The sequence below is a fragment of the Coregonus lavaretus genome, assembly GCF_964263955.1.
Source record: "Coregonus lavaretus genome assembly, chromosome: 18".
Lineage (NCBI taxonomy): Eukaryota > Metazoa > Chordata > Actinopteri > Salmoniformes > Salmonidae > Coregonus > Coregonus lavaretus.
In genome coordinates this window covers 50,177,322-50,201,860 of record NC_140005.1, presented here as the reverse complement: position 1 = coordinate 50,201,860, position 24,539 = coordinate 50,177,322, and the positions used below count along the sequence as shown (strand labels likewise).

The window sequence follows — 24,539 nt, the reverse complement described above, 5'->3', positions numbered from 1 at the left end:
TGCAAAAATGTAAAAAAACAAAAACAAATTAAAGCTGATCCTAATTCTGATCTTAAGGACAGAAATTCACTGGAACATATCTCTTTCCCTTTTCTCTTCCACCTCTAGATAAGATCTACCCTGACGGTGACCTGAAGGGTTCGTCGTCAGACAGCAGTTTTTTGGGATATTGTGTGTAGATTGATGAGGGGGAAAAACAATTTAATCAATTTTAGAATAAAGCTGTAACATAACAAAATGTGGAAAAAATTAAGGGGTCTGAATACTTTCCGAATACGCTGTACTGTATCATCAATTATGCTATTTAGGCCTATATAGCATTTGGGAAGTCATCAACAGCTATTGTTTAAATTCAGCCCAGGATTAAACTAAAAATAGGCAATACATATAGGCCTAGGGATTCAAACTTTGGTTGATTTAAAATGGAATCTACAAAACAAGTTAATTATAAATATGTTGGATTCACGTCTCCATCTCAAGCAAAAAGAAAAGTTAAAGAATATGATCAAATCAAACTGTATTTAATGCACATTTAAAGTTTGATATGATTTAGTCCTATTCTTTAACTTAGATTTTTGGTTGAAATGGAGACGTGAATCCACCATATCCATTACTAATTTGTAGACAAACTGGAATTAAAGCCAGACTAAGTCAGTGCCACAGATGGAACTATCCAAGCAGAAGATACTGTACATCTCCTTCAAAAGGTGATATTTGGTTGCGTTGACAACCAAACACAATTCAATATCTTGCAATACGGTAAATAGCCTATTCACTTTTGACAAGATAACAAATGATATGTTGGATTCACGTCTCCATCTCAACCAAAAATAAAAGTTAAAGAATAGGATTAAGCCAGTGGCTCAGATGGAACTATCCAAGCAGTAGATACATCTCTGTTGATATTTGGTTCTGTTGTCAACCAAACACAATTCAATATTACTTTTGTAAGACAGTAAATAGCCTAATGTTAAGGCTCTCTTACAAACTAATGTAATATGATTTATTCAACCTTACAATGAGTAACACATCCATGGCCACATTTTGAGGTTACTATAACAATAAATGTCTTACGTAATCATAGAAAGCATGCATGTTCAGGGTTGCAGGTCTGTGGAAATCTTCACAATTGCTATAATAATCTGCACAGAATCTCAAACGGTATTGATCACTTGCACCATGCACTTTAATGTAATCTCAACTAACTGCATTCCAGGTAATTTGGTAGTGGTATTAGATCAAGCATAGTGACAACACATTAAGTTGTTGAATAAATAAACAAAATATCTGACATTGTATTCCAATTTGAACTTTGGTGTGCTTTTAAATGGTTGAAAGCACAGTGATAACACATTGGGAATCCAACAAATGTTTTGGCTGTCTTTCTGAGTGGGTGAAAATAGGTTGGAATCTCATCTACCAAATATTACCCAATTCTCCAGGTTTAAATGACGTGAGACACAACAATATTATCAATCAGTAGCCAACCAAAGAACAATGACAGGAAACCATACTGTAAAGTGTACACGTACCGTGATTGGCGGAGGAGATGGAGGAGGGCCCGGATAAGTATAGTTGCTGTTCTGAGCAGTCCTAAGGAAGGGTGAGGTCTAGTAAAGACATACATACACACACACACACAGAGATGGGGGAGGGGTCAAGTAAATGCAGTTGTTACGTTTCAAACAACCACGAACCAAACCCTATCTGTAATGATGCCTTGCATAAAATGCAGCCATTGTTTACACTTCTCTTGCACTGGGAAAGTGAAAGTTTCCACCATTAGGGCTGTCAAAGTTAACACATTAATTACAGTTACATTTTTAAATGTTCACGCCATATGTAATATTTTTTTGCATTTAATCAATTTTCTCAACCAAACGTCTGTGGGTCAATTGCAACCAACAGGCAGAAAAAGCAGCTGCAGGTTAGCGCTGGATTTCTTAAAATGCTACTAACAGGAGATTACATGCATCTGTGTCTTAAAACAAACTTGCTAGCAACCAAAACCCCACAAGAATAAACCAACAGATCAGTTCATCTCCCGTTGTTACCGTGTCAAACAAGTTAGATACCAAGGGTCGTATCCACAAAGTGTTTCAGAGTAGAAAATTGGTCGTAATGCTGAGAATATACAGTGCCTTGCAAAAGTATTCATCCCTCTTGGCGTTTTTCCTATTTTCTTGCATGACAACCTGTAATTTAAATGGATTTTTATTTGGATTTCATGTAATGCACATTGGTGAAGTGAAATGAAAAAAATAACTTGTTTCAAAAAATTATATAAAATAAATAGCGGAAAAGTGGTGAGTGCATATGTATTCACCCCCTTTGATATGAAGCCCCTAAATAAGATCTGGTGCAACCAATTACCTTCAGAAGTCACATAATTAGTTAAATAAAGTCCACCTGTGTGCAATCTAAGTGTCACATGATCTGTCACATGATCTCAGTATATATACACCTGTTCTGAAAGGCCCCAGAGTCTGCAACACCACTAAGCAAGGGGCACCACCAAGCATGCGGCACCAAGAAGACCAAGGAGCTCTCCAAACAGGTCAGGGACAAAGTTGTGGAGAAGTACAGATCAGGGTTGGGTTATAAAAAAATATCAGAAACTTTTAACATTCCACGGAGCACCATTAAATCCATTATTAAAAAATTGAAAGAATATGGCACCACAACAAACCTGCCAAGAGAGGGCCACCCAACAAAACTCACGGACCAGGCAAGGAGGGCATTAATCAGAGAGGCAACAAAGAGACCAAAGATAAAGCTGAAGGAGCTGCAAAGCTCCACAGCGGAGATTGGAGTATCTGTCCATAGGACCACTTTAAGCCGTACACTCCACAGAGCTGGGCTTTACGGAAGAGTGGCCAGAAAAAAGCCATTGCTTAAAGAAAAAAATAAGCAAACATGTTTGGTGTTTGCCAAAAGGCATGTGGAACACTCCCCAAACATATGGAAGAACTCTGGTCAGATGAGACTAAAATTTAGCTTTTTGGCCATCAAGGAAAACGCTATGTCTGGCACAAACCCAACACCTCTCATCACCCCGAGAACACCATCCCCACAGTGAAGCATGGTGGCAGCATCATGCTGTGGGGAAGTTTTTCATCGGCAGGGACTGGGAAACTGGTCAGAATTGAAGGAATGATGGATGGCGCTAAATACAGGGAAATTCTTGAGGGAAACCTGTTTCAGTCTTCCAGTGATTTGAGACTGGGACGGAGGTTCACCTTCCAGCAGGACAATGCTGCTAAAGCAACACTTGAGTGGTTTAAGGGGAAACATTTAAATGTCTTGGAATGGCCTAGTCAAAGCCCAGACTTCAATCCAATTGAGAATCTGTGGTATGACTTAAAGATTGCTGTACACCAGAGGAACTCATCCAACTTGAAGGAGCTGGAGCAGTTTTGCCTTGAACAATGGGCAAAAATCCCAGTGGCTAGATGTGCCAAGCTTATAGAGACATACCCCAAGAGACTTGCAGCTGTAATTGCTGCAAAAAGTGGCTCTACAAACTATTGACTTTGGGGGGGGGTGAATAGTTATGCACGCTCAAGTTTTCTGTTTTTTTGTCTTATTTCTTGTTTGTTCCACAATTTTTTTTTATTTTGCATCTTCAAAGTGGTAGGCATGTTGTGTAAATCAAATGATACAAACTCCCCAAAAATAAATGTTGCACAAAAAAGGGTTTCACAGGCAAGGATATTGCTGCTAGTAAGATTGCACCTAAATCAACCATTTATCGGATCATCAAGAACTTCAAGGAGAGATGTTCAATTGTTGCGAAGAAGGTGTCAGGGCGCCCAAGAAAGCTCAGCAAGCGTCAGGACCGTCTCCTAAAGTTGATTCAGCTGTGGGATCGGGGCACCACCAGTGCAGAGCTTGCTCAGGAATGGCAGCAGGCAAGTGTGAGTGCAGCTGCACGCACAGTGAGGCAAAGACTTTTGGAGGATGGCCTGGTGTCAGGGCAGCAAAGATGCCACTTCTCTCCAGGAAAAACATCAGTGACAGATTGATATTCTGCAAAAGGATATTTACAGACCTCTACGTGCTTTGTAAGTAGGAAAACCTGCAAAATCAGCAGTGTATCAAATACTTGTTCTCCCCACTGTATATATCCAGAAAATCACATTGTATGATTTTTAAGTAATTAATTTGCATTTTATTGCATGACATAAGTATTTGATACATCAGAAAAGCAGAACTTAATATTTGGTACAGAAACCTTTGTTTGCAATTACAGAAATCATACGTTTCCTGTAGATCTTGACCAGGTTTGCACACACTGCAGCAGGGATTTTGGCCCACTCCTCCATACAGACTTTCTCCAGATCCTTCAGGTTTCGGGGCTGTCGCTGGGCAATACGGACTTTCAGCTCCCTCCAAAATTTTTCTTTTGGATTCAGGTCTGGAGACTGGCTAGGCCACTCCAGGACCTTGAGATGCTTCTTACGGAGCCACTCCTTAGTTGCCCTGGCTGTGTGTTTCGGGTCGTTGTCATGCTGGAAGACCCAGCCACGACCCATCTTCAATGTTCTTACTGAGGGAAGGAGGTTGTTGGCCAAGATCTCATGATACATGGCCCCATCAATCCTCCCCTCAATACGGTGCAGTCGTCCTGTCCCCTTTGCAGAAAAGCATCCCCAAAGAATCATGTTTCCCAATTTTTAAAAATAAATACAAATAAAAAATAAATACAAATACTTGTTCTCCCCACTGTATTTGCGAGAAAAAAACAAACATATGGGCGATTGGAAGTGATGCAGACAATTACATTCATGGAAGTTACAATCTATCTGAAATATTAAAGCTGATCTACCCCCCCAAAAATAACAAATAAAATCTGGCTGCACAACCGACTGGCAAACTTATTGCAAATTGAGAAATAATGTGACTAAACTGAATGAAAAGAAGAAGAAACTACGCCATGAAACAAAGATAAATTATATAAAGATTGATATTAAAACGCTTTGGAGCACCTTAAATGAAATTTGGGGGAAAAAGGCTAAGTCAGCGCCATCATTCATTGAATCAGATGGCTCATTCAACACAAAACCAACTGATATTGCCAACTACTTTAATGATTTTTTCATTGGCAAGATTAGCAAACTTAGGCATGACATGCCAGCAACAATTGCTTACACTACACATCCAAGTATATCTGACCAAATTATGAAAGACAAGCATTGTAATTTTGAATTCCATAAAGTGAGTGTGGAAGAGGTGCATCAACAATGACAAGACACCGGGGTCTGACAACTTGGATGGAAAATTACTGAGGATAATAGCGGACGATATTGCCACTCCTATTTGCCATATTTTCAATTTAAGCCTACTGAATGTGTGTGCCCCCAGGCTTGGAGGGAAGCAAAAGTCATTCCGCTACATAAAAATAGTAAAGCCCCCTTTACTGGCTCAAATAGCCGACCAATTAGCCTGTTACCAACCCTTAGTAAACTATTGAAAAAATTGTGTTTGACCAGATACAATGCTATTTTACAGTAAACAAATTGACAACAAACTTTCAGCATGCTTATAGAGAAGGACATTCAACAAGCACAGCACTTATACAAATGACTGATGATTGGCTGAGAGAAATTGATGATACAAATATTGTGGGGGCTGTTTTGTTAGACTTCAGTGCGGCTTTTGACATTATCAATCATAGTCTGCTGCTGGAAAAACTTACACTACTGTTAAAAAGTTTGGGGTCACTTAGAAATGTCCTTGTTTTTGAAAGAAAAGCAATTTATTTGTCCATTAAAATAACATAAAATTGATCAGAAATACAGTGTAGACATTGTTAATGTTCTAAATGGCTATTGTAGCTGGATTTTCTTTTAAAGAATATCTACATAGGCGTACAGAGGCCCATTATCAGCAACCATCAGTCCTGTGTTCCAATGGCACGTTGTGTTTGCTAATCCAAGTTCATCATTTTAAAAGGCTAATTGATCATTAGAAAAACATTTTGCAATTATGTTAGCACAGCTGAAAACTGTTGTGCTGATTAAAGAAGCAATAAAACTGGCCTTCTTGAGACTAGTTGAGTATCTGGAGCATCAGCAATTATGGGTTTGATTACAGGCTCAAAATGAAAATGGCCAGAAACAAATAACTTTCTTCTGAAACTCGTCAGTCTATTCTTGTTCTGAGAAATGAAGGCTATTCCATGCGAGAAATTGCCAAGAAACTGAAGATCTCGTACAACGCTGTGTACTACTCCCTTCACAGAACAGCTCAAACTGGCTATAACCAGAATAGAAAGAGGAGTGGGAGGCCCCAGTGCACAACTGAGCAAGAGGACAAATACATTACAGCGTCTAGTTTGAGAAACAGACGCCTCACAGGTCCTCAACTGACAGCTTAATTAAATAGTACCCGTAAAACACCAGTCTCAACTGTCACGATCGTCTGAAGAAGCGGACCAATACGCAGCGCGTGGAGTGAACATGATGACTTTATTTAATAAAGCAACCACAAAAAACAACAAATGACGATAGTGAAGTCCTCTGTAACACTGACAGAAACATGGAACAAAAACCCACCAAACCCAGGTGAAACCACACAGTTTAAATATGGCTCCCAATCAGAGATAACGAGCCGACAGCTGACACTCGTTACCTCCGATTGGGAGTCATATGACTAATCAACAACAAAACCAAACATAGAAATGAACAACTAGATCCAACATAGAAATACACCCTAAATGAAAATAACAACCCTGGCTCAACAATCAGAGTCCCTGGAGCCAGAGTGTCACAGTACCCCCCCCTAAAGGTGCGAACTCCGGGCGCACCAGCATACAGTCTAGGGGAGGGTCTGGGTGGGCGTCTGTCCATGGTGGCGGCTCTGGCCCAGGTCGTGGTCCCCACCCCACCTTAGTCACTATCCGCTTCCGTAGCCCCCTCCACATGACCACCCCCCAACTAAACCCCACTGAATTAAGGGGCGGCACCGGCCTAAGGGGCAGCACCGGACTAAGGGGCAGCACCGGACTAAGGGACAGTACCTGACTAAGGGGCAGCACCGGCCTGAGGGGCAGCACCGGACTGAATGGCGGATCCTGGCTGGCTGGCTCTGGCGGATCCTGGCTGGACGGCTCTGGCGGATCCTGGCTGGACGGCTCTGGCGGATCCTGGCTGGCGGAAGGCTCTGGCTGATCCTGTCTGGCGGAAGGCTCTGGCTGATCCTGTCTGGCGGAAGGCTCTGGCTGATCCTGTCTGGCGGAAGGCTCTGGCTGATCCTGTCTGGCGGAAGGCTCTGGCTGATCCTGTCTGGCGGAAGGCTCTGGCTGCTCCTGTCTGGCGGAAGGCTCTGGCTGATCCTGTCTGGCGGAAGGCTCTGGCTGCTCCTGTCTGGCGGAGAGCTCTAGCGGCTCCGGTCTGGCGGACGGCTCTGAAGGCTCATGGCAGACGGGCGGCTTAGCAGGCTCAGTACAGACGGGCAGTTCCTGCGGCGCTTGGCAGACGGACAGTTCAGACGGCGTTGGGCAGACGGGCAGTTCAGACGGCGTTGGGCAGACGGACAGTTCAGGCCCCGTTGGGCAGACGGCAGACTCTGGCCGTCTGAGGCGCATCGTAGGCCTGGTGCGTGGTGCCGGAACAGGAGGTACCGGGCTGAGGACACGCATCTCAGGGCTAGTGCGGGGAGAAGCAACAGGGCATGCTGGACCCTGGGGACGCACCGTAGGCCTGATGCGTGGTGCCGGAACTGGAGGTACCGGGCTGAGGACACGCATCTCAGGGCTAGTGCGGGAAGCAGCAACAGGGCATGCTTGGCCCTGGGGACGCACCGTAGGCCTGATGCGTGGTGCCGGAACTGGAGGTACCGGGCTGAGGACACGCATCTCAGGGCTAGTGCGGGGAGAAGCAACAGGGCATGCTGGACCCTGGGAACGCACATAAGGGCTAGTGCGGAGAGCCGGAACAGGGCATGCTGGACCCTGGGGACTCACATTAAGCCTAGTGCGGAGAGCAGCAACAGGACGCACAGGACTCGGGAGACACACAGGAGGCTTGGGGCGTGGTGTAGGCACTGGTGGGAAAGGGCTGGCGACGCGCACCGTATCCCTGGTGCGAGTGGCCGGAACAGGCCGGGCCGGGCTGGCGAAGCGCACCGTATCCCTGGTGCGAGTGGCCGGAACAGGCCGGGCTGGGCTGGCGAAGCGCACCGCATCCCTGGTGCGAGTGGCCGGAACAGGCCGGGCTGGGCTGGCGAAGCGCACCGTATCCCTGGTGCGAGTGGCCGGAACAGGCCGGGCTGGGCTGGCGAAGCGCACCGTATCCCTGGTGCGAGTGGCCGGAACAGGCCGGGCCGGGCTGGCGAAGCGCACCGTATCCCTGGTGCGAGTGGCCGGAACAGGCCGGGCCGGGCTGGCGAAGCGCACCGTATCCTTGGTGCGAGGGGTCGTAACAGGCCGGACCGTACTGGAGGCACACACCACTGGCTCTACCCCGGGAACTGGAACGGGCCGGACCGGACTGGATACACACCTCAGTCTCTCACGCCGTGCCTCTACATCTCCTTTCCCTACTTTGGCCAGTGACCCCCGTAACCTGGTTGCCTCTTGAATTCGCCCCTTCTCTGCCTCCGTTAGCCCCGTCGTCCAAGCCATGTGCCCCCCCCCAAAAACGTTTTGGGGTTGCCTCTCGTCCTTCCAACGATGATGGCCCTGCTGACGCCGTTGCTCCTCTCGCCGTCGTCTCTCCACCGTTTCGCTCCATGGACGGCGATCCATCCCATCCAGGATCTCCTCCCAAGTCCAGGACCCCTTTCCGTCCAAAATCTCCTCCCATGTCCAGGAAGCCTTTGGAGCTGGGTCCTGTTGCCGCTTGACACGCTGCTTGGTCCTTTGATGGTGGGTTTTTCTGTCACGATCGTCTGAAGAAGCGGACCAATACGCAGCGCGTGGAGTGAACATGATGACTTTATTTAATAAAGCAACCACAAAAAACAACAAATGACGATAGTGAAGTCCTCTGTAACACTGACAGAAACATGGAACAAAAACCCACCAAACCCAGGTGAAACCACACAGTTTAAATATGGCTCCCAATCAGAGATAACGAGCCGACAGCTGACACTCGTTACCTCCGATTGGGAGTCATATGACTAATCAACAACAAAACCAAACATAGAAATGAACAACTAGATCCAACATAGAAATACACCCTAAATGAAAATAACAACCCTGGCTCAACAATCAGAGTCCCTGGAGCCAGAGTGTCACATCAACGTCAACAGTGAAGAGGCGACTCCGAGATGCTGACCTTTTAGGCAGAGTTGTAAAGAAAAAGCCATATCTCAGACTGGCCAATAAAAAGAAAAGATTAAGATGGGCAAAATAACACATACACTAGACAGAGGAAGATTGGAAAAAATTATTATGGATAGGCGAATCGAAGTTTGAGGTGTTCGGATCACAAAGAAGAACATTTGTGATACGCAGAACAAATGAAAAGATGCTGTAGGAGTGCTTGATGCCATCTGTCAAGCATGGTGGAGGCAATGTGATGGTCTGGGGGTGCTATGGTGGTGGTAAAGTGGGAGATTTGTACAGGGTAAAAGGGATGTTGAAGAAGGAAGGCTATCACTCCATTTTGCAACACCATGCCATACCCTGTGGACGGCGCTTGATTGGAGCCAATTTCCTTCTACAACAGGACAATGACCCAAAGCACAGCTCCAAACTATGCAAGAACAATTTAGGGAAGAAGCAGTCAGCTGGTATTCTGTCTATAATGGAGTGGCCAGCACAGTCACCGGATCTCAACCCTATTGAGCTGTTGTGGGAGCAGCTTGACCGTATGGTACGTAAGAAGTCCCCATCAAGCCAATCCAACTTGTGGGAGGTGCTTCAGGAAGCATGGGGTGAAATCTCTTCAGATTACCTCAACAAATTGATAACTAGAATGCCAAAGGTCTGCAAGGCTGTAATTGCTGCAAATTGAGACACAATTATTATTTCTATTAAAAATCTAATCTAAAGTCTAATCTTGTCAATGACTACATTTCCTATGCGTTTTGCTATATTTCCTATTCAAACTAATTTTATGTATGTGTTTATGGAAAACAAGGACATTTCTAAGTGACCCCAAACGGTAGTGTATGTGTTATGGCTTTACTCCACCTGCTATATTGTGGATACAGATTTACCTGTCTAACAGAACACAGAGGGTGTTCTTTAATGGAAGCCTCTCCAACATAATCCAGGTAGAATCAGAAATTCCCCAGGACAGCTGTCTAGGCCCATTACTTTTTTCAATCTTTACTAATGACATGCCACTGGCTTTGAGTAAAGCCAGTGTCTATGTATGCGGATGACTCAACAGTATACATGTCAGCTACTAAAGCGACTGAAAACACTTAACAAAGAGTTGCAGTTAGTTTCAGAGTGGGTGGCAAGGAATGAGTTAGTCCTAAATATTTATAAAACTAAAAGCATTGTATTTGGGACAAATCATTCACTAAACCCAAAACCTCAACTAAATCTTGTAATAAATAATGTGGAAATTGAGCAAGTTGAGGTGACTAAACTGCTTGGAATAACCCTGGATTGTAAACTGTCATGGTCAAAACATATTGATACAACAGTAGCTAAGATGTGGAGAAGTATGTCCATAATAAAGCGCTGCTCTACCTCAGTGGCGGCTCCTGAAAAAATTCTCAGGAGGGGCAATTTTTCTGATGATTTAGGTGACCTACACACATTTTAAAAAAGATATGTCCAGCAACAACATGAAGACAGGGGCAGCATATTAAGTCAATACCAGAAGCATTTATTGACTGATCTGGGGAGATGGATTCCAGTTTCTGTGACAGATTATAAATAATCTCTGATGCCTTTGTTATATTAGCTTTTGGTTGAATGTACTGTCGTAGTAAATATATAATGTTATAGCTTGGTCTGACTAAAATCTTGTGCATGACCCATTTTGTGTTGGGCGTTTGTTTTCAATCAATGCTGTTCCTATCCTATAACAATGGACAAAAGAGTCCTATCTTGTCAGCCTTGTCAGCAGGTGGCCAAGGACAACACCCACGCCATAGGTCTCTCAGTTCTTCCAACTCACGAGTTCTTGCTCTGAGGACACACACACACACACACACACACACACACACACACACACACACATCATCACTGATAACACACACACACACACACATCATCACTGTTAAACACACACACACACACACACACAAAAATCCCCTCTCTTTAGGCTGAACATTTGAAGACAGAGAACCCGACTCAGAGCCAATGCAACAGTGGAGGGGACCTCGCCCAACTCATCAGGACCAATCAGAAGATCAGAACTACTAGATTCAACCTACATCATTTATTGTATAAAATGTCTGCACACAATGTTTTCGGGGCTCTCTTCAGATAGCTCCCTAAGAGTTTGACGAACGAGTCCGTGCACGCGATTCCAGATATCTTTACCTCTGAATAAACTGCCTTTATTATACCATATCCACCCTGTCCAAAGTCTCTACTTGGTCTCAGTTCTCCAGTAAACTTGTGATTATCAACAGTACACAACGGTAACAAACAATTGGGGGAACTCACGGGGCAGATAGTAAGGTCGCAGTGACACAGAAAGCAGTTCAATGTCGGGGGTACAGAGTCGCTCTCTTACCAGGATCGATTTTCCCTGTGACTGTCAGATCGCGGTCCGCTCTGACCAGGGTGAAGCCGGCCGGCTCCACTTCTCTGTCCGGGACTCTGTCATCCAGCCAAGTCTCCCAGCTGTATTGGATTCCGCTGCCAGCAGCGTTTTCATTATTTAGTCCGTTCGTAGCGGGTATGTACACGATCAACAAGATCAGTCCAAAACCCACCACTGGAAATCCATGGTTGGCAGAATGTTTGTAAACTAAGTGTACAAATTAAAAACATAAAATAACGCCACTAAGTGTACAAATTAAAAACATAAGATAACGCCACACTGCAGGTCGCAACAGAGACGCTGCTAGCCGCTATTTTCTTAGTTACGTTCATGGTTACGTCACGTATGACGAAAGCGCGTAAGTGCAAGCCCACACACACCCATAGAGATTGTATTGAAAGCTTTGAAATTTGAAAAAAATAGATTTTACATGGGAGTCTATGACAGACTTCTGGGCGATTTTCAACATGACTGAAATCGCCCCAAAAACGGGCGGGGCCATTTGAAGCACGACTTTAGCCTGATTTGACATTTAGTGGCAGTCAGATCAGATTAGAACACTGATAACTACTGTTGCCGTGATATAATTGATTAGAAAAAAAATCCCTTCCTTTTCCCGTTTGGCAGTGCGTCGCCCATATCGCCCTATTGAACACACCGCCCCTGCTCTACCTTCTTAACAGCACTATCAACAAGGCAGGTCCTACAGGCCATAGCTTTGCCACACCTGGACTAATGTTCAGTCGTGTGGTCAGGTGCCACAAAAAAGGACTTAGGAAAATTGCAATTGGCTCAGAACAGGGCAGCACGGCTGGCCCTTGGATGTACACAGAGAGCTAACATTATTAATATACATGTTGATCTCTCCTGGCTCAAAGTGGAGCAGAGATTGACTTAATCACTGCTTGTGTTTATGAGAGGTGTTGACATGTTGGGTGCACCGAGCTGTCTGTTTGAGCTACTAGCGCACAGCTCGTCACCCATGCATACCACACAACACATGCCACCAGAGGTCTCTTCACAGTCCCCAAGTCCAGAAAAGACTATGGGAGGTGCACAGTACTACATAGAGCCATGACTACATGGAATTCTATTCCACATCAAGTAACTGATGCAAGTAGTAAAGTTAGACTTAAAAAAAACAGATTAAAAAAACACCTTATGGAACAGCGGGGACTGTGAAGCAAGACAAACATAGGCGCAGACACATGCATACACACTCACGATAACATACGCACAATACACACACATACACATGGATTTTTGTCCTGTAGATATGTGGTAGTGGTGGAGTAGGGGCCTGAGGGCACACAGTGTGTTGTGAAATCTGTGAATGTATTGTAATGTTTTTAGAGTTGTATGAACTGCCTTAATTTTGCTGGACCCCAGGAAGAGTAGCTGCTGCCTTGGCAGCAGCTAATGGGAATCCATAATAAATACAAATGCAAATACTGTTTTAATTTCCCCCAGGCACAGCCAGAAGGGGACTGGCCACCCCTCAGAGCCTGGTTCCTCTCTAGGTTTCTTCCTAGGTTTCTGCCTTTCTAGGGAGTTTTTCCTAGCCACCGTGCTTCTACATGTACATTGCTTGTTGTTTGGGGTTTAAGGCTGAGTTTCTGTATAGCACTTTGTGACATCTGCTGATGTAAAAAGGGCTTTAAATATGAATTTGATTGATTGATTGAATGACTGCAACCCAATGCATCCTGTAGTTGTTGATCAGTCTCTCACATCGCTGTGGAGGAATTCTGGCCCACTGTTGCATGTGGAACTGCTTTAACTCTGCGACATTTGTGGGTTTTCAAGCATGAACTGCCACAACATCTCAATTGGGATTAGGTCTGGACTTTGACTAGGCCATTCCACAACTTCAAATTTGTTTATTTTTAGCCATTTTCATGTAGACTTGATTGTGTGTTTTGGATCATTGTCTTGCTGCATGACCCAGCTGTGCTTCAGCTTCAGCTCACAGACGGATGGCCTGACATTTTCCTATAGAATTCTCTGATACAGAGCAGAATTCATGGTTCCTTCTATTAAGGCAAGTCGTCCTATTCCTAAGGCAGCAAAGCATTCCCAAACCATCACACCACCACCACCATGCTTGACCGTTGGTATGAGGTTCTTACTGTGTAATGCAGTGTTTGGTTTTCGCCAGGCATAATGGGCTCCTATGTCGTCCAAAAAGTTGACTCAAGTTTTCCAAAAAGCACCTGGAAGCACCTGGATGATCATCAAGACTCTTGGATCAGTGATTCCACCTGTTGAGCATCCCAGTGAAATTCTGTGAGGGAGTACCGGTGGCGCATTCCGTGTGAAGGCGTGAGGGAAATTCCTGTCTGACCAAAGACGACATTGACCCGCTCAGACCACAGTTTTACTGTGAGCTGCCCGGGGGAAGATACCTGATCCGCGAACATCTGAAGGACCTGTTTACTGAATTTCAGTAAGTCCATTTAAATGAAATTGTATATAAAAAAAAATATTATAATAAAACCAATAAAGCTAAACATAGAAATGAAGAAAGGTACCATAGTCCTAGAAGAAGGCTAGAGCTAGTCTTAGAAGAAAGCTAGAGTGAGGACAGGAAAACCCCCTCTGACAATTGTCTGTAGGCATTTCTAAGAAGTGTCTACGTGGTCTGCGAACCACTGGTAATAGCACAAGGTGTTATTGAGCACAAGGTGTTATTTTATAAGTATAGGAAGTAGCTCAAGAGAACAGTTGAAGATACATATGTATGCATAGGAGAATCGTTGAAGATGCATAAGGAGTAATAAGGGAGATTACTGAGTGTGTTTGGGAATAGTACTAAGTGAATGTGGATGTGAGTATTGTGTGATTGACTAATTGACTGAACAGGGGTTTAGTCCCGGTGTGAGAGTTGTATAAGTGTGGGATGATGTGTTAAGCTGGATTAAAAAAAAAAAATAAGTTCAACAAAGGGTTTAAGTATGGGAAAGGGAACTAGTAAGAGTAGGATGGAGGATCTGTGCTGGGAACCAAATGGCTGTGTAGTGTAATGGCAAAAAAAATTGGAAGGGTGGGTACTGGACCAAACAGAAGACTGGACAAGATGGACAGATGGAGATTTCCCTGCTGATGGGACACTGAGCACATAAAAACTGGAGTATGTAAAAATACCAACTTGAAAGAAAATACAAGAAAGTTAAAGTGAAGTGGGACAATTTCAGAAAGTGGGAGAGAGAAGCAGAAAATGCAAAAGATAAAACTGTAAGAGGATTAAGATGGTAAAGCAAGTGGAACCGGAGAAGAAAGACAAAAAAGAAAGAAGAAGCCTGGCTGGCTGGCCTTTCTCCGAGGGGAACCCTTTCATTGGGCCCCCCTTGTATCCGCTACTGCCAAATCCTCCACCAGCAGACGGAGATGGTGGCCTCCCACCCCCTCATAACCCACTTGGGGGTGGGCCTGTTTGAGGAGCCAAGACTAGACAAGAACCAGAGCAAACGAGCAGAGAGAAAAAGAGGAGAGAACGTGAAGAAGAAGAGCTAGAGGAACGTAGAAAGGAAAGAGTGGAACAGAAGAGAAAATAAGAAATGAGAGGATGGAGCAAAATGCGAAGCCGAAGCCAAACACAGAGTAAAAGTAGAAAGAATGATGAGCGTGATCAGGAAGAATGTAGCAGTCAAGAAGAAGAAGAGGAAAAGAGAAGCAGCAACTAGGAGAGCAACGAAGGAAAAAGCAGAAAAGACAAGAAGAAGGATAAAAAAATCAATTTAAAAAAAAGAAGCCTGAGGGAATGTTTCCAATAATATGCTACCCCAACCCCAATGGAGGTGAGATGTTGGAAATGGAGAGACCGTTTGATGTTGATGAAATAAAAGCGATAGTGGGCGATGTCACTGACCCAGCAAAATATGCTGTGAGGTTTGAGGAAGAGGTAAAAGCAATCATCTCCATGTACAACCCCACCACCAGCGAAATTGAAGAAATACTCATCCGCTGCTTGAAATTTAAATGGAAGGATTATAAACACGTGGGACCGCGATGTACTAGCGGCTAATCGTGGTGACCAGCTGGATGCAGTTTTACCTCTATAAAGGCTACTTTCCCCAAACACACAGACTGGCAGAAAATTCATTCCACGAAACAGGGAACTGATGAAAAATTGAGTGACTACATGGAAAGTGTGGAGACAGTCTTCCTCCAACACTCAGGCCTGGTGCCTGAACAAGACTCATACAGCAACATATTGTGCCATGCTGTGGTGACAGGCCTGAGACAAGATCTGAAGACAGCTGTAACTACAACTTGTATTGCATGGGAAACGAAACCACTGTCTGAAGTAAAGCCATATCTCACCCATGCGGAAAGACAGTTGAAGGATAATGAAACTAAGGACGGAAAGACACTGAAGAAGGCAAAGCTTATGTACTACTCTGGAGGAGGAAGAGGACATTGAGGAAATGGCGGCAACCGTGGAATCCAAAGAGGCAGAGGAAGAGGTAGAGGCCGAGGGGCCCCTGCTGGAGCTGATGGAGGGAGAGACTGGAGCTGCTACAACTGTGGGAAGTTAAGGCATTTCTCAAGACACTGTCCTGGAGCAGGAGAAGGAAGTGGCCGTCCCCACCTGTTGGCGTGCAGGTGGACAACCCATTTGGAAGAGGAGGTAGACGAAGGGGCTACCAAACATAGGATGAGGTGGAAACAGAAGAATAAACTTATGAAGAAAACAATGATGAAGAACCAGAAGAAACCTGTCAAATGCTCAAATTGACCTCCTTGTCATCCCAAAACCCCCTTATTTACATTTTAGTTAATAAAATTAAATTTTTGGTGGACACTGGGGCTGCAGTCTCAGTGTTGAAAATGTCATTACATTCACAGATTTCACAACACACTGTGTGCCCTCAGGCCCCTACTCCACCACTACCACATATCTACAGTACAAAATCCATGTGTATCTGTGTGTATATTGCGTATGTTATTGTGTGTGTGTGTATGCACCTATGTTTGTGTTTCTTCACAGTCCCCGCTGTTCCGTAAGGTGTTTTTTATCTGTTTTTTTTAAAAATCTTATTTTACTACTTGCTTCAGTTACTTGATGTGGAATAGAGTTCCATGTAGTCATGGCTCTATGTAGTACTGTGCGCCTCCCATAGTCTGTTCTGGACTTGGGGACTGTGAAGAGACCTCTGGTGGCATGTCTTGTGGAGTATGCATGAGTGACGTAGCTGTGCGCCAGTAGTTCAAACAGACAGCTCCGTGCATTCAACATGTCAATACCTCTCATAAATACAAGTAGTGATGAAGTCAATCTCTCCTCCACTTTGAGCCAGGAGAGATGGACATGCATATTATTAATATTAGCTGTACAAGGGCCAGCCGTGCTGCCCTGTTCTGAGCCAATTGCAATTATCCTAACTCCTTTATTGTGGCACCTGACCACACGACATAACTATGCTTGGCACCTGAATGATCAACATGTTAAGGGGGAGCTGAGAGAGCAATCCCTCTTTCCCCCGTTGCATGTTAACTGGGCAGTGTCTGATCACCTACAGTACATTGTACTGCTGCTGTTCCCTCATGCAATTACTACCCTGAATACCAACAGAGATGGTCAAAACAAACAGAGAAAGTTGAGATAACCATGAATGAGATATACAGAGGAGAAGACTTCATAGCAGCTGGAGTGTTGCTGACGGATACTAAGATGAGTCTGTATGAAGTCCCTGGCTCTGTTCCCCATTGTAGCTTATCAAAAGCTCCTGGAACACAATGAAAAGATGTGGGTGTTTGGATGAAGAAAGTGATGGAAGCAACTGATTGGGTGCCCTGGGAAGGAGAGGGGAAGTGGTCAGCTTCAACAGCAACTTTCTATTCCCAATACTGGGCTACTGCAATGACAGTACCAAGAAAATAACAAATTCCCGTAGAAATCATGCCTGTGGTATTACAAGATAATTCACACATTGATTGGCTAAAATATATACCTGAAGAACTGTGGGCTAAATCAAAGACCGACATTGGACGCATGAAAGGAGCTGCGCCAGTTGTGGTCATTCCAAAAAGCACCCACAGACCTTACAAAGCTCAGTACCCTCTAAGCAAAGAAGCCGAAAAGGGTATCATTCCCATTCATTGTGCGTTAGTTGAAAGAGGCACTCTGGTTCCCTACCCGAATTCGCCCTGTAACACACTAATTTTACCTGTTAGGAAACCATCTGGTGATTATCATTTTGTGCAAGACCTTAGAAAAGTAATAGTATCCCAGGTGCCTCCAGGTAGTTGTTGTTTTTCAGTAATTTATTTAGCTAATGCTTTCTTTAGCATCCCTGTGGCTGAAGAGTCACAGGAGTGGTTCTCATTTAAATTTCTTGATAAAAAAAAATTATATGGACGGTGATGCCTCAAGGCTACATTGAAACAGTAAGATTCAATTATGCCGGAGCTCCATTAAATATTTGGGTCATGCCCTCTCCAAAGATAGATTAGAGGCAATGAACCTCTACGGAATCGGTGTCCCATCTAGGGGACGTTTGAGCTAACGTGCGCTAATGTGATTAGCATGACTGTTGTAAGTAACAGCAAACTTTCCGGGACATAGACATGTCTTATATGGGCAGAAAGCGTAAATTCTTGTTAATCTAACTGCACTTTCCAATTTACAGTAGCTATTACAGTGTAAAAAATATCATGCTATTGTTTGATGAGAGTGCACAACAACAAAAAATGTATCACTACAACTGGTTTGATACATTCACCTCTGAAGGTAAATAATGTACTTACATTCAGTAATCTTGCTCTGATTTATCATCCTGAGGGTCCCAGAGATAAAATGTAGCATAGTTATGTTTGATAAAATCAATTTTTATATTCAAATGTAGGAACTGGGTTCTACAGTTTGAACCCTTGCTGTCTCTGGCTCCACACCCACCCAGCCCGGTCATCTAGATGTGTGAAAGTTAGGGTATAAGCTAATGATCCATCATGTATGACATTCCTGGGAGTGTAAAAAACTTACATTTTGTATTACTATATCATTTTTATATGTTCTCTATAGTTATGTAATTGAAAATGTATCAATTGACCAATTCGACACATTTGGGCAGACTTGAGACAAAATACTCCAGTATTGCAATGCTTCACTGAATCAATCTGAAACTTTGCAAAAAAACTGCTGCCATCTAGTGGCCAAAATGTAAATTGCCTTTCTCTTGCGTTTCAAAGACGGTAAAGAAAAAAATATATATATAGAAAACGCATGTTTCTTTGTTTGTATTATGGAACATTGTGGAAGAATAGAGGGTTTTTGAACTTGTCTGGAAAACAAATTGCACACAGTAATCTTGTTTGTCTCTGTTACAGGCTGTCCAACTGCCCTCCTCTATTTCTGTAATCAAGTGTCAGGCACATACTTCCTCTGAAGATAACCTTTCTCTGGGGAACGCTAAGGCTGACTGCGCAGCTAAATTGGCTGCATCATCTTCTGTTTCCCCCCTCCTACAGATGGCAGCAGTTCCTGATTCCACTAACCCTTTCTCTGTTAATGGCATCGTTGCTCTTCAGGCAACGGCTGATGCATCAGAGAAATGCAAGTGGGCTGGATGCTGTCATAAGGACGCCTCGTGTGTATGGCTGGATGAGTGGAGCAGAACAGCCATGCCCAGTTGTACTTTCCAATTCCTTGCCAAATTGTCACATGGTCAAGACAATGTGTCAAAAGGAGGGATGGTGGATCTTGTAAATAAGGGATGGTCGATCTTGTAAATAAATATTGGTGTACAATAGGTTTTACTGGGTTGCAGAACATTTCTGCAAGAAATGTTTGATTTGCATGACTAACCATGTTGTTCGCGGCATTTCAGTATCCCCTGCGTCCCATCCAATGCCTGAAGGACCCTTTGAGCACTTAATGATGGACTTCATTGAGTTGACCCCTTGTGAGGGGAACAAGTATTGTTTGGTGATTATTGACATGTTTTCTAAATGTATTGAAGCTTTCCCTTGCAGGAAAGCCACAGCGGCTGCTGTGGCGAAAGCACTCGTGAGAGAGATCATACCCAGGTGTGGTCTGCCATAAAAAATCTCTTCCGACAATGGTCGACATTTTGTGAATGAGATTGTTCAGTCCCTGTCAGAGGCTTTGCAGATTGATTTGAGAACCCATTGTGCCTATCGTCCTCAATCTGGGGGTGCGGTAGAATGGGCGAACCAAACTGAAAACAAAATTGATTAAACTAATTGGTGAAACAAGCCTGACATGGCTAAATGTGCCTCCATTGGCACTGATGAGTATGAGAGGCAGATCCCATACAGTCACTGGTCTCTCTCCACACGAGGTGCTGACTGGCCGTCCCTAGTGGATGACTAATACACCTTTTCCCCCGGACAGGTTGTCCCTGCAAGGAATGGAGGAAGACATGGTTGAGTACTGTGTCACCCTTAACAGTGTTCTTAAGACTCTCTTTCCCCGGTTGAAGGCGTCTTTGCTGAACCTGGCAGGTGGAGCTGAGCACTGTTTAAACCCAGGGGATTTCATGGTGGTCAAAGACTTCAGGAGAAAGAGTTGGAAGGACCCCCGTTGGAGAGGGCCGTACCAAGTTCTTCTGACCACCCCCACTGCGGTGAAGGTTGCTGAAAGAATACCTGGATCCACGTGTCGCACTGCAGACGAGCTCCTGAGTGGCGCAGTGGTCTAAGGCACTGCATCGCAGTGCTAACTGTGCCACTAGAGATCCTGGTTCGAATTCCTCTTGTAAGAAACCTGACAGAGGGTGAGATGAGTCCTGAGCCAAAGGGACGAACGCAGGCCCGGAGTAGTGGCCCAGAAGTAGATGGTCATCCGAGAAGGAGAGCCCTGCTGGGCCCTCATAACCATGAGGTCAATCTGTTCCTCTTTAGAGCAGAAATGATTGCTAACCTTACACCTGGGCAAAAAGAGTGTTGGGTATGTGGGTTTGGGCAGGTCAAGGGGGCACTTGTTTAATGCTCCTCAAGAGGATGGTGAGACTGATGAGCTGCCGACGCTGGATGAGCTTCCCTTTCCCCATGTAGATAAGGACGATGAGTGATAATTGAAGGTTGTTTTTGTTTGACAAGTTTAGAAGGTGATGTCATCTAAATCAAGAATCTGTTTCCATTACGTGGAACACTGTCCATAATTGAAGTAGATCCAAGTAAATGTTTTAGTACCGAATATTGAGCTGATAAGTCAGCACCAACTTTTTGAAGGCCCTAGCGGATTTGTTAAACAAAAGGTTTTATATTTTGACTTGTTGATATCCCAGGGACAGTTAGTACAGAACATATGTCAATGCAACCCGATTGTGGTAAGAGCTATGGAAACAATAAACATTGAGAGATGTATTTACCTCTGAGTCTACAGATCCCTTGTGTATGTGTGTGTATTTTTTTTATAGATTCACTCCCGTTGATAGAAGTATAACCTTGCCTGTAGATTTTACCTTTATTATGATGATAGTATTTCCATAAATTAAATTGTGTAATGAAGCATGTGTGTAACTGTATGAAGCGAAGGTCTTAAGTTAAACCATTCTACTGCAATGGTTTTACAAGTGTAAGGGCTATGAAATAAGGATCAGTTACTAGTTGGATTATACAACCCAGAATGAAGGGTTTGAAAGTGTCTGTGGTTTTATGGGTTCATTTCGCTTACTTTTAATAGAAGTATTTTTATAGAACCTCCTTTGATAGTTTAAGCCATAATCTAATGATTACCTTAAAATGTAACAATCGTTATCACAGAAGTGATAAAAGGAGGGAGTATAATGGAAAATGTTATGTTTGAAGAGATGACCTTGAATTGTACACAGTATGCATCTTCTCTCAGGTAACTGTGACCTCCTCCTCAAACCAATTGGCAGAAGTCCCAGAATATGTTCTGGAAGTTAAGATAGGAGACGTTGCTCAGTTTCTTAGGAAACGGAGCCCGCGCGATAACAGCCAGTCACCTGCAGGAACCAACTCTATGAACATTGCCTATGTAGCTTTTTTGTGTAGCAGTATATAAGAGGACTGAAGGGACCGCCTGGCGGAGCTTGTGGCAGACTTGTACATTGTACGTGTGTTTGTTTTAACCTCTCCAGTTAAGTGATAATAAAGAGTGATTCATTTAATATTGACTTCAGGTGTCCCTGGTGTTGAATTTCCACCATAAGAGCAAAATAAATAATGCTGCAAGAAAATAATTAGGAAAGGCAAGAACAAATGAATTGTAAATGAATGCAAAAAAAAAAAAATCAGTGAAACCTTTTCAATGATGGAGCGATTGCGATGAAACGCTTCCCTCTTTACCTGCATTTTTTTTTATATCTTTGGTTTACGTTACCCTGCCCTTTGCTTTCACTGCCTTTTTGGGGGGTTGCAATGTTTTGGCGCATTCATTCCATGTAGGTTGGGTTAAGCGGGAGCCTAAGATAATGCATTGTTCAACTGGTTTTGGAGTGACAGGTCCGCCTCACCCAGTGTTTTGATTTAGAATTTTAGGACCCCTGTAGGCATAAAAAAAATATAGACATTTAAAAAAATCAAATATGGAATTTGGCCTTTACTGTTATATCCCATAACACATTCATAAATGACATAGTAAAAAAATGTATCATAAGGAATAAGGTTTTGAAGAGTCTGTCCTATGTCTGAGAGATGACCGATGTTTGGTCCCTTTATTAGTGGCACTTTTGACCCCTTATGCAAGTTGTGCCATTTTTACAGCCCGGTACAAGGCTACCTTCAGACAACTCTCCTGAAGCTTGTGTGCGTCATAGAGCAAAACAACCGACACCTTCTTGAGAGTCTCCCGTTTTGACATTGGTGACTTATACATTTAGCTCAAACGGTCCGGTCTGGACAGTCAGTTTTGTGAGAAGACCTCTTCAAAAATTAGAACGTCCGCGTCAGAGTTCAGACAACTGCCGTAAAGCTTGTGGATGTCGTAGAGCAAAACAAATGACACTGTCGTGTTAGTGAGAGTCTTATCTTTCAATGGTGGTGTAGCTCAAACAGTTATTAGTTTGTAGCTCAAACAGATTGGGTTTTACAGGCGATTTCATGACTATTTTCTTGGCCGGAAAAACAGGGCTTTTACAAGCATCATGTTATGGTAAGTCTCTAGCATAAGCACACGGGGAGCTATTCAATACTCAAAATGACTTCACTTGGTGACGCAAGGATGTGTCAATTGACTCTAGGGGTTTTTAAAAGAAGAAGAAAAAATGTGGACACCGGCAGTGAAATGTCACACTTTTTCAGTGTATTATCTGTATGCTATGTTACCTTAGAAGGGCACTGCAAAGAGAGGCCAGGAGAGAAGTCTTGGGTGCAGGTCTTGTTCCCCACTGGTTCCAACTGAGAGAAAGGTCAAATCAAGTCACTTTGTGCAACTTTACAGCAAAAGATTTATGAAGTACTTGCACCTGTGAAGTTTTTCTCAGAAGGGGAATAAAACAAAACCCACAGCTAAAATATGTAACTGTTAAGTTCCACTATTCATCGTAAGGCTACTTCAGCTAATATTATTAAAAACTGTAGAATGATTGTAATTGTATGAAAGGAGCCCCCACCATGTTGTTCCATAGAGCACGGGCCATGAGGGAGTGGGCTTTCTGACTGAGGTGGAAACAGTCTGGAGAGAAGTAGGAACGATCAGGACGGCCATCCTAAAAGAGGCAATATGAAGAATACATCACAAAATTATTCCCTGCATGCATGATAGTCCAGTCGTTAACAGTATGAATCCATGCATACAATACAGGAGGATATTCATATACATTTCAAGAGGGGCTCCTCTCAGAGCTAGAGCTCCTCTCAATGCAAATAGTAAAGAAATAACACTTTGCACTGCATAATTATTCCATTAAGTTAAGGGAATTCATGATGTAATAACCTTGAAATAGGTATGAATGCACAGGTAGTTACATAGCACTAATAAGGGCATAGTAACTGAATATGTGATACCAATTCTAAAGTGTGACCATATTTTTACTTTCAGAAATGTTTTCCAGAAATGACCTCATTGGACAGAAAGGGGCACACCTCCCCTCATATATGCCATACAACAAACATTTAAGAAAACATTTGATGTAAGCAACTAAACTTCCATATATAATATACTTCCATATACTGTATATGAATGTTGCCTCTCACCGTGTCGTACATTATTTCCAAGGTAATGTACAGATCGTCGGCATTTATCCCTTACTTAGCTTAACAAGGGTATCAGTTTCGTATGTAATTTGTTAGATAACACTTGGGAGTTTCTGATTATATTAATGTTTGCAAATAAACGCCACTTCGTTTAGTTGGTCTTATTAAGAACAATTCGTTATACTATGAGGTTGTTCCCACTTTTCCAAATTTGCAAATTAATGACTTAGAACTTTTGGATAAATGCATTTAATTACATTATAATAACGAAGTTTATTGCTATGGGAGTGATAAACCCATGTTTTGTGATAGACCCACCTTTTACCTTTACTGTCCAGTTATCCCAAAAGTTAAAGAAACCCATTTTAAAACACCCATAAGAGCGAAAATTCACTTTTTTTTCAGCTGAAAAACTATTCCCATAACTTACCCATAATGTTGCACAACGATTTGTCAATAAGTCATAATTTTAGTCAAAGCATGATATGATTGGGCTTGAACTTCGATATTTTCTGTGTGAATTGCGTGTTTCTCCTCTATGAGATGACGTGCTGATTTTTCCGTCTACGTTTCTTTTCAGGGCTGGGTTTTATTTGAATGTTACCACCCACCAGCATGGCAATGTTTATTAATCAGAAACACCTGCAAAGTCGCGAACTGAGCTGAGCCAAATAGCTTTTTGCAATACCTGGCTAATCTTTTGAATATGGTGTAGGCCATAAAAAAAACAGCAAC

The 24,539-nt window shown here is 43.3% G+C and overlaps 1 protein-coding gene across 1 annotated transcript in view; it reads right to left on the bottom strand.

Annotated features, from left to right (window-relative positions):
* The window catches only part of LOC311145668 (phospholipase B1, membrane-associated-like), a gene marked incomplete at both ends in the record, with an annotated part of 147,455 nt that overhangs the window by 78,406 nt on the left and 44,510 nt on the right, over nucleotides 1-24,539 (bottom strand). The window contains 3 exons of the mRNA XM_084181931.1: nucleotides 1,533-1,610; nucleotides 22,935-23,006; nucleotides 23,222-23,317. Of these exons, the coding sequence (XP_084038057.1) occupies nucleotides 1,533-1,610; nucleotides 22,935-23,006; nucleotides 23,222-23,317 (246 nt within the window). The remainder of the gene's footprint in view (nucleotides 1-1,532; nucleotides 1,611-22,934; nucleotides 23,007-23,221; nucleotides 23,318-24,539) is intronic.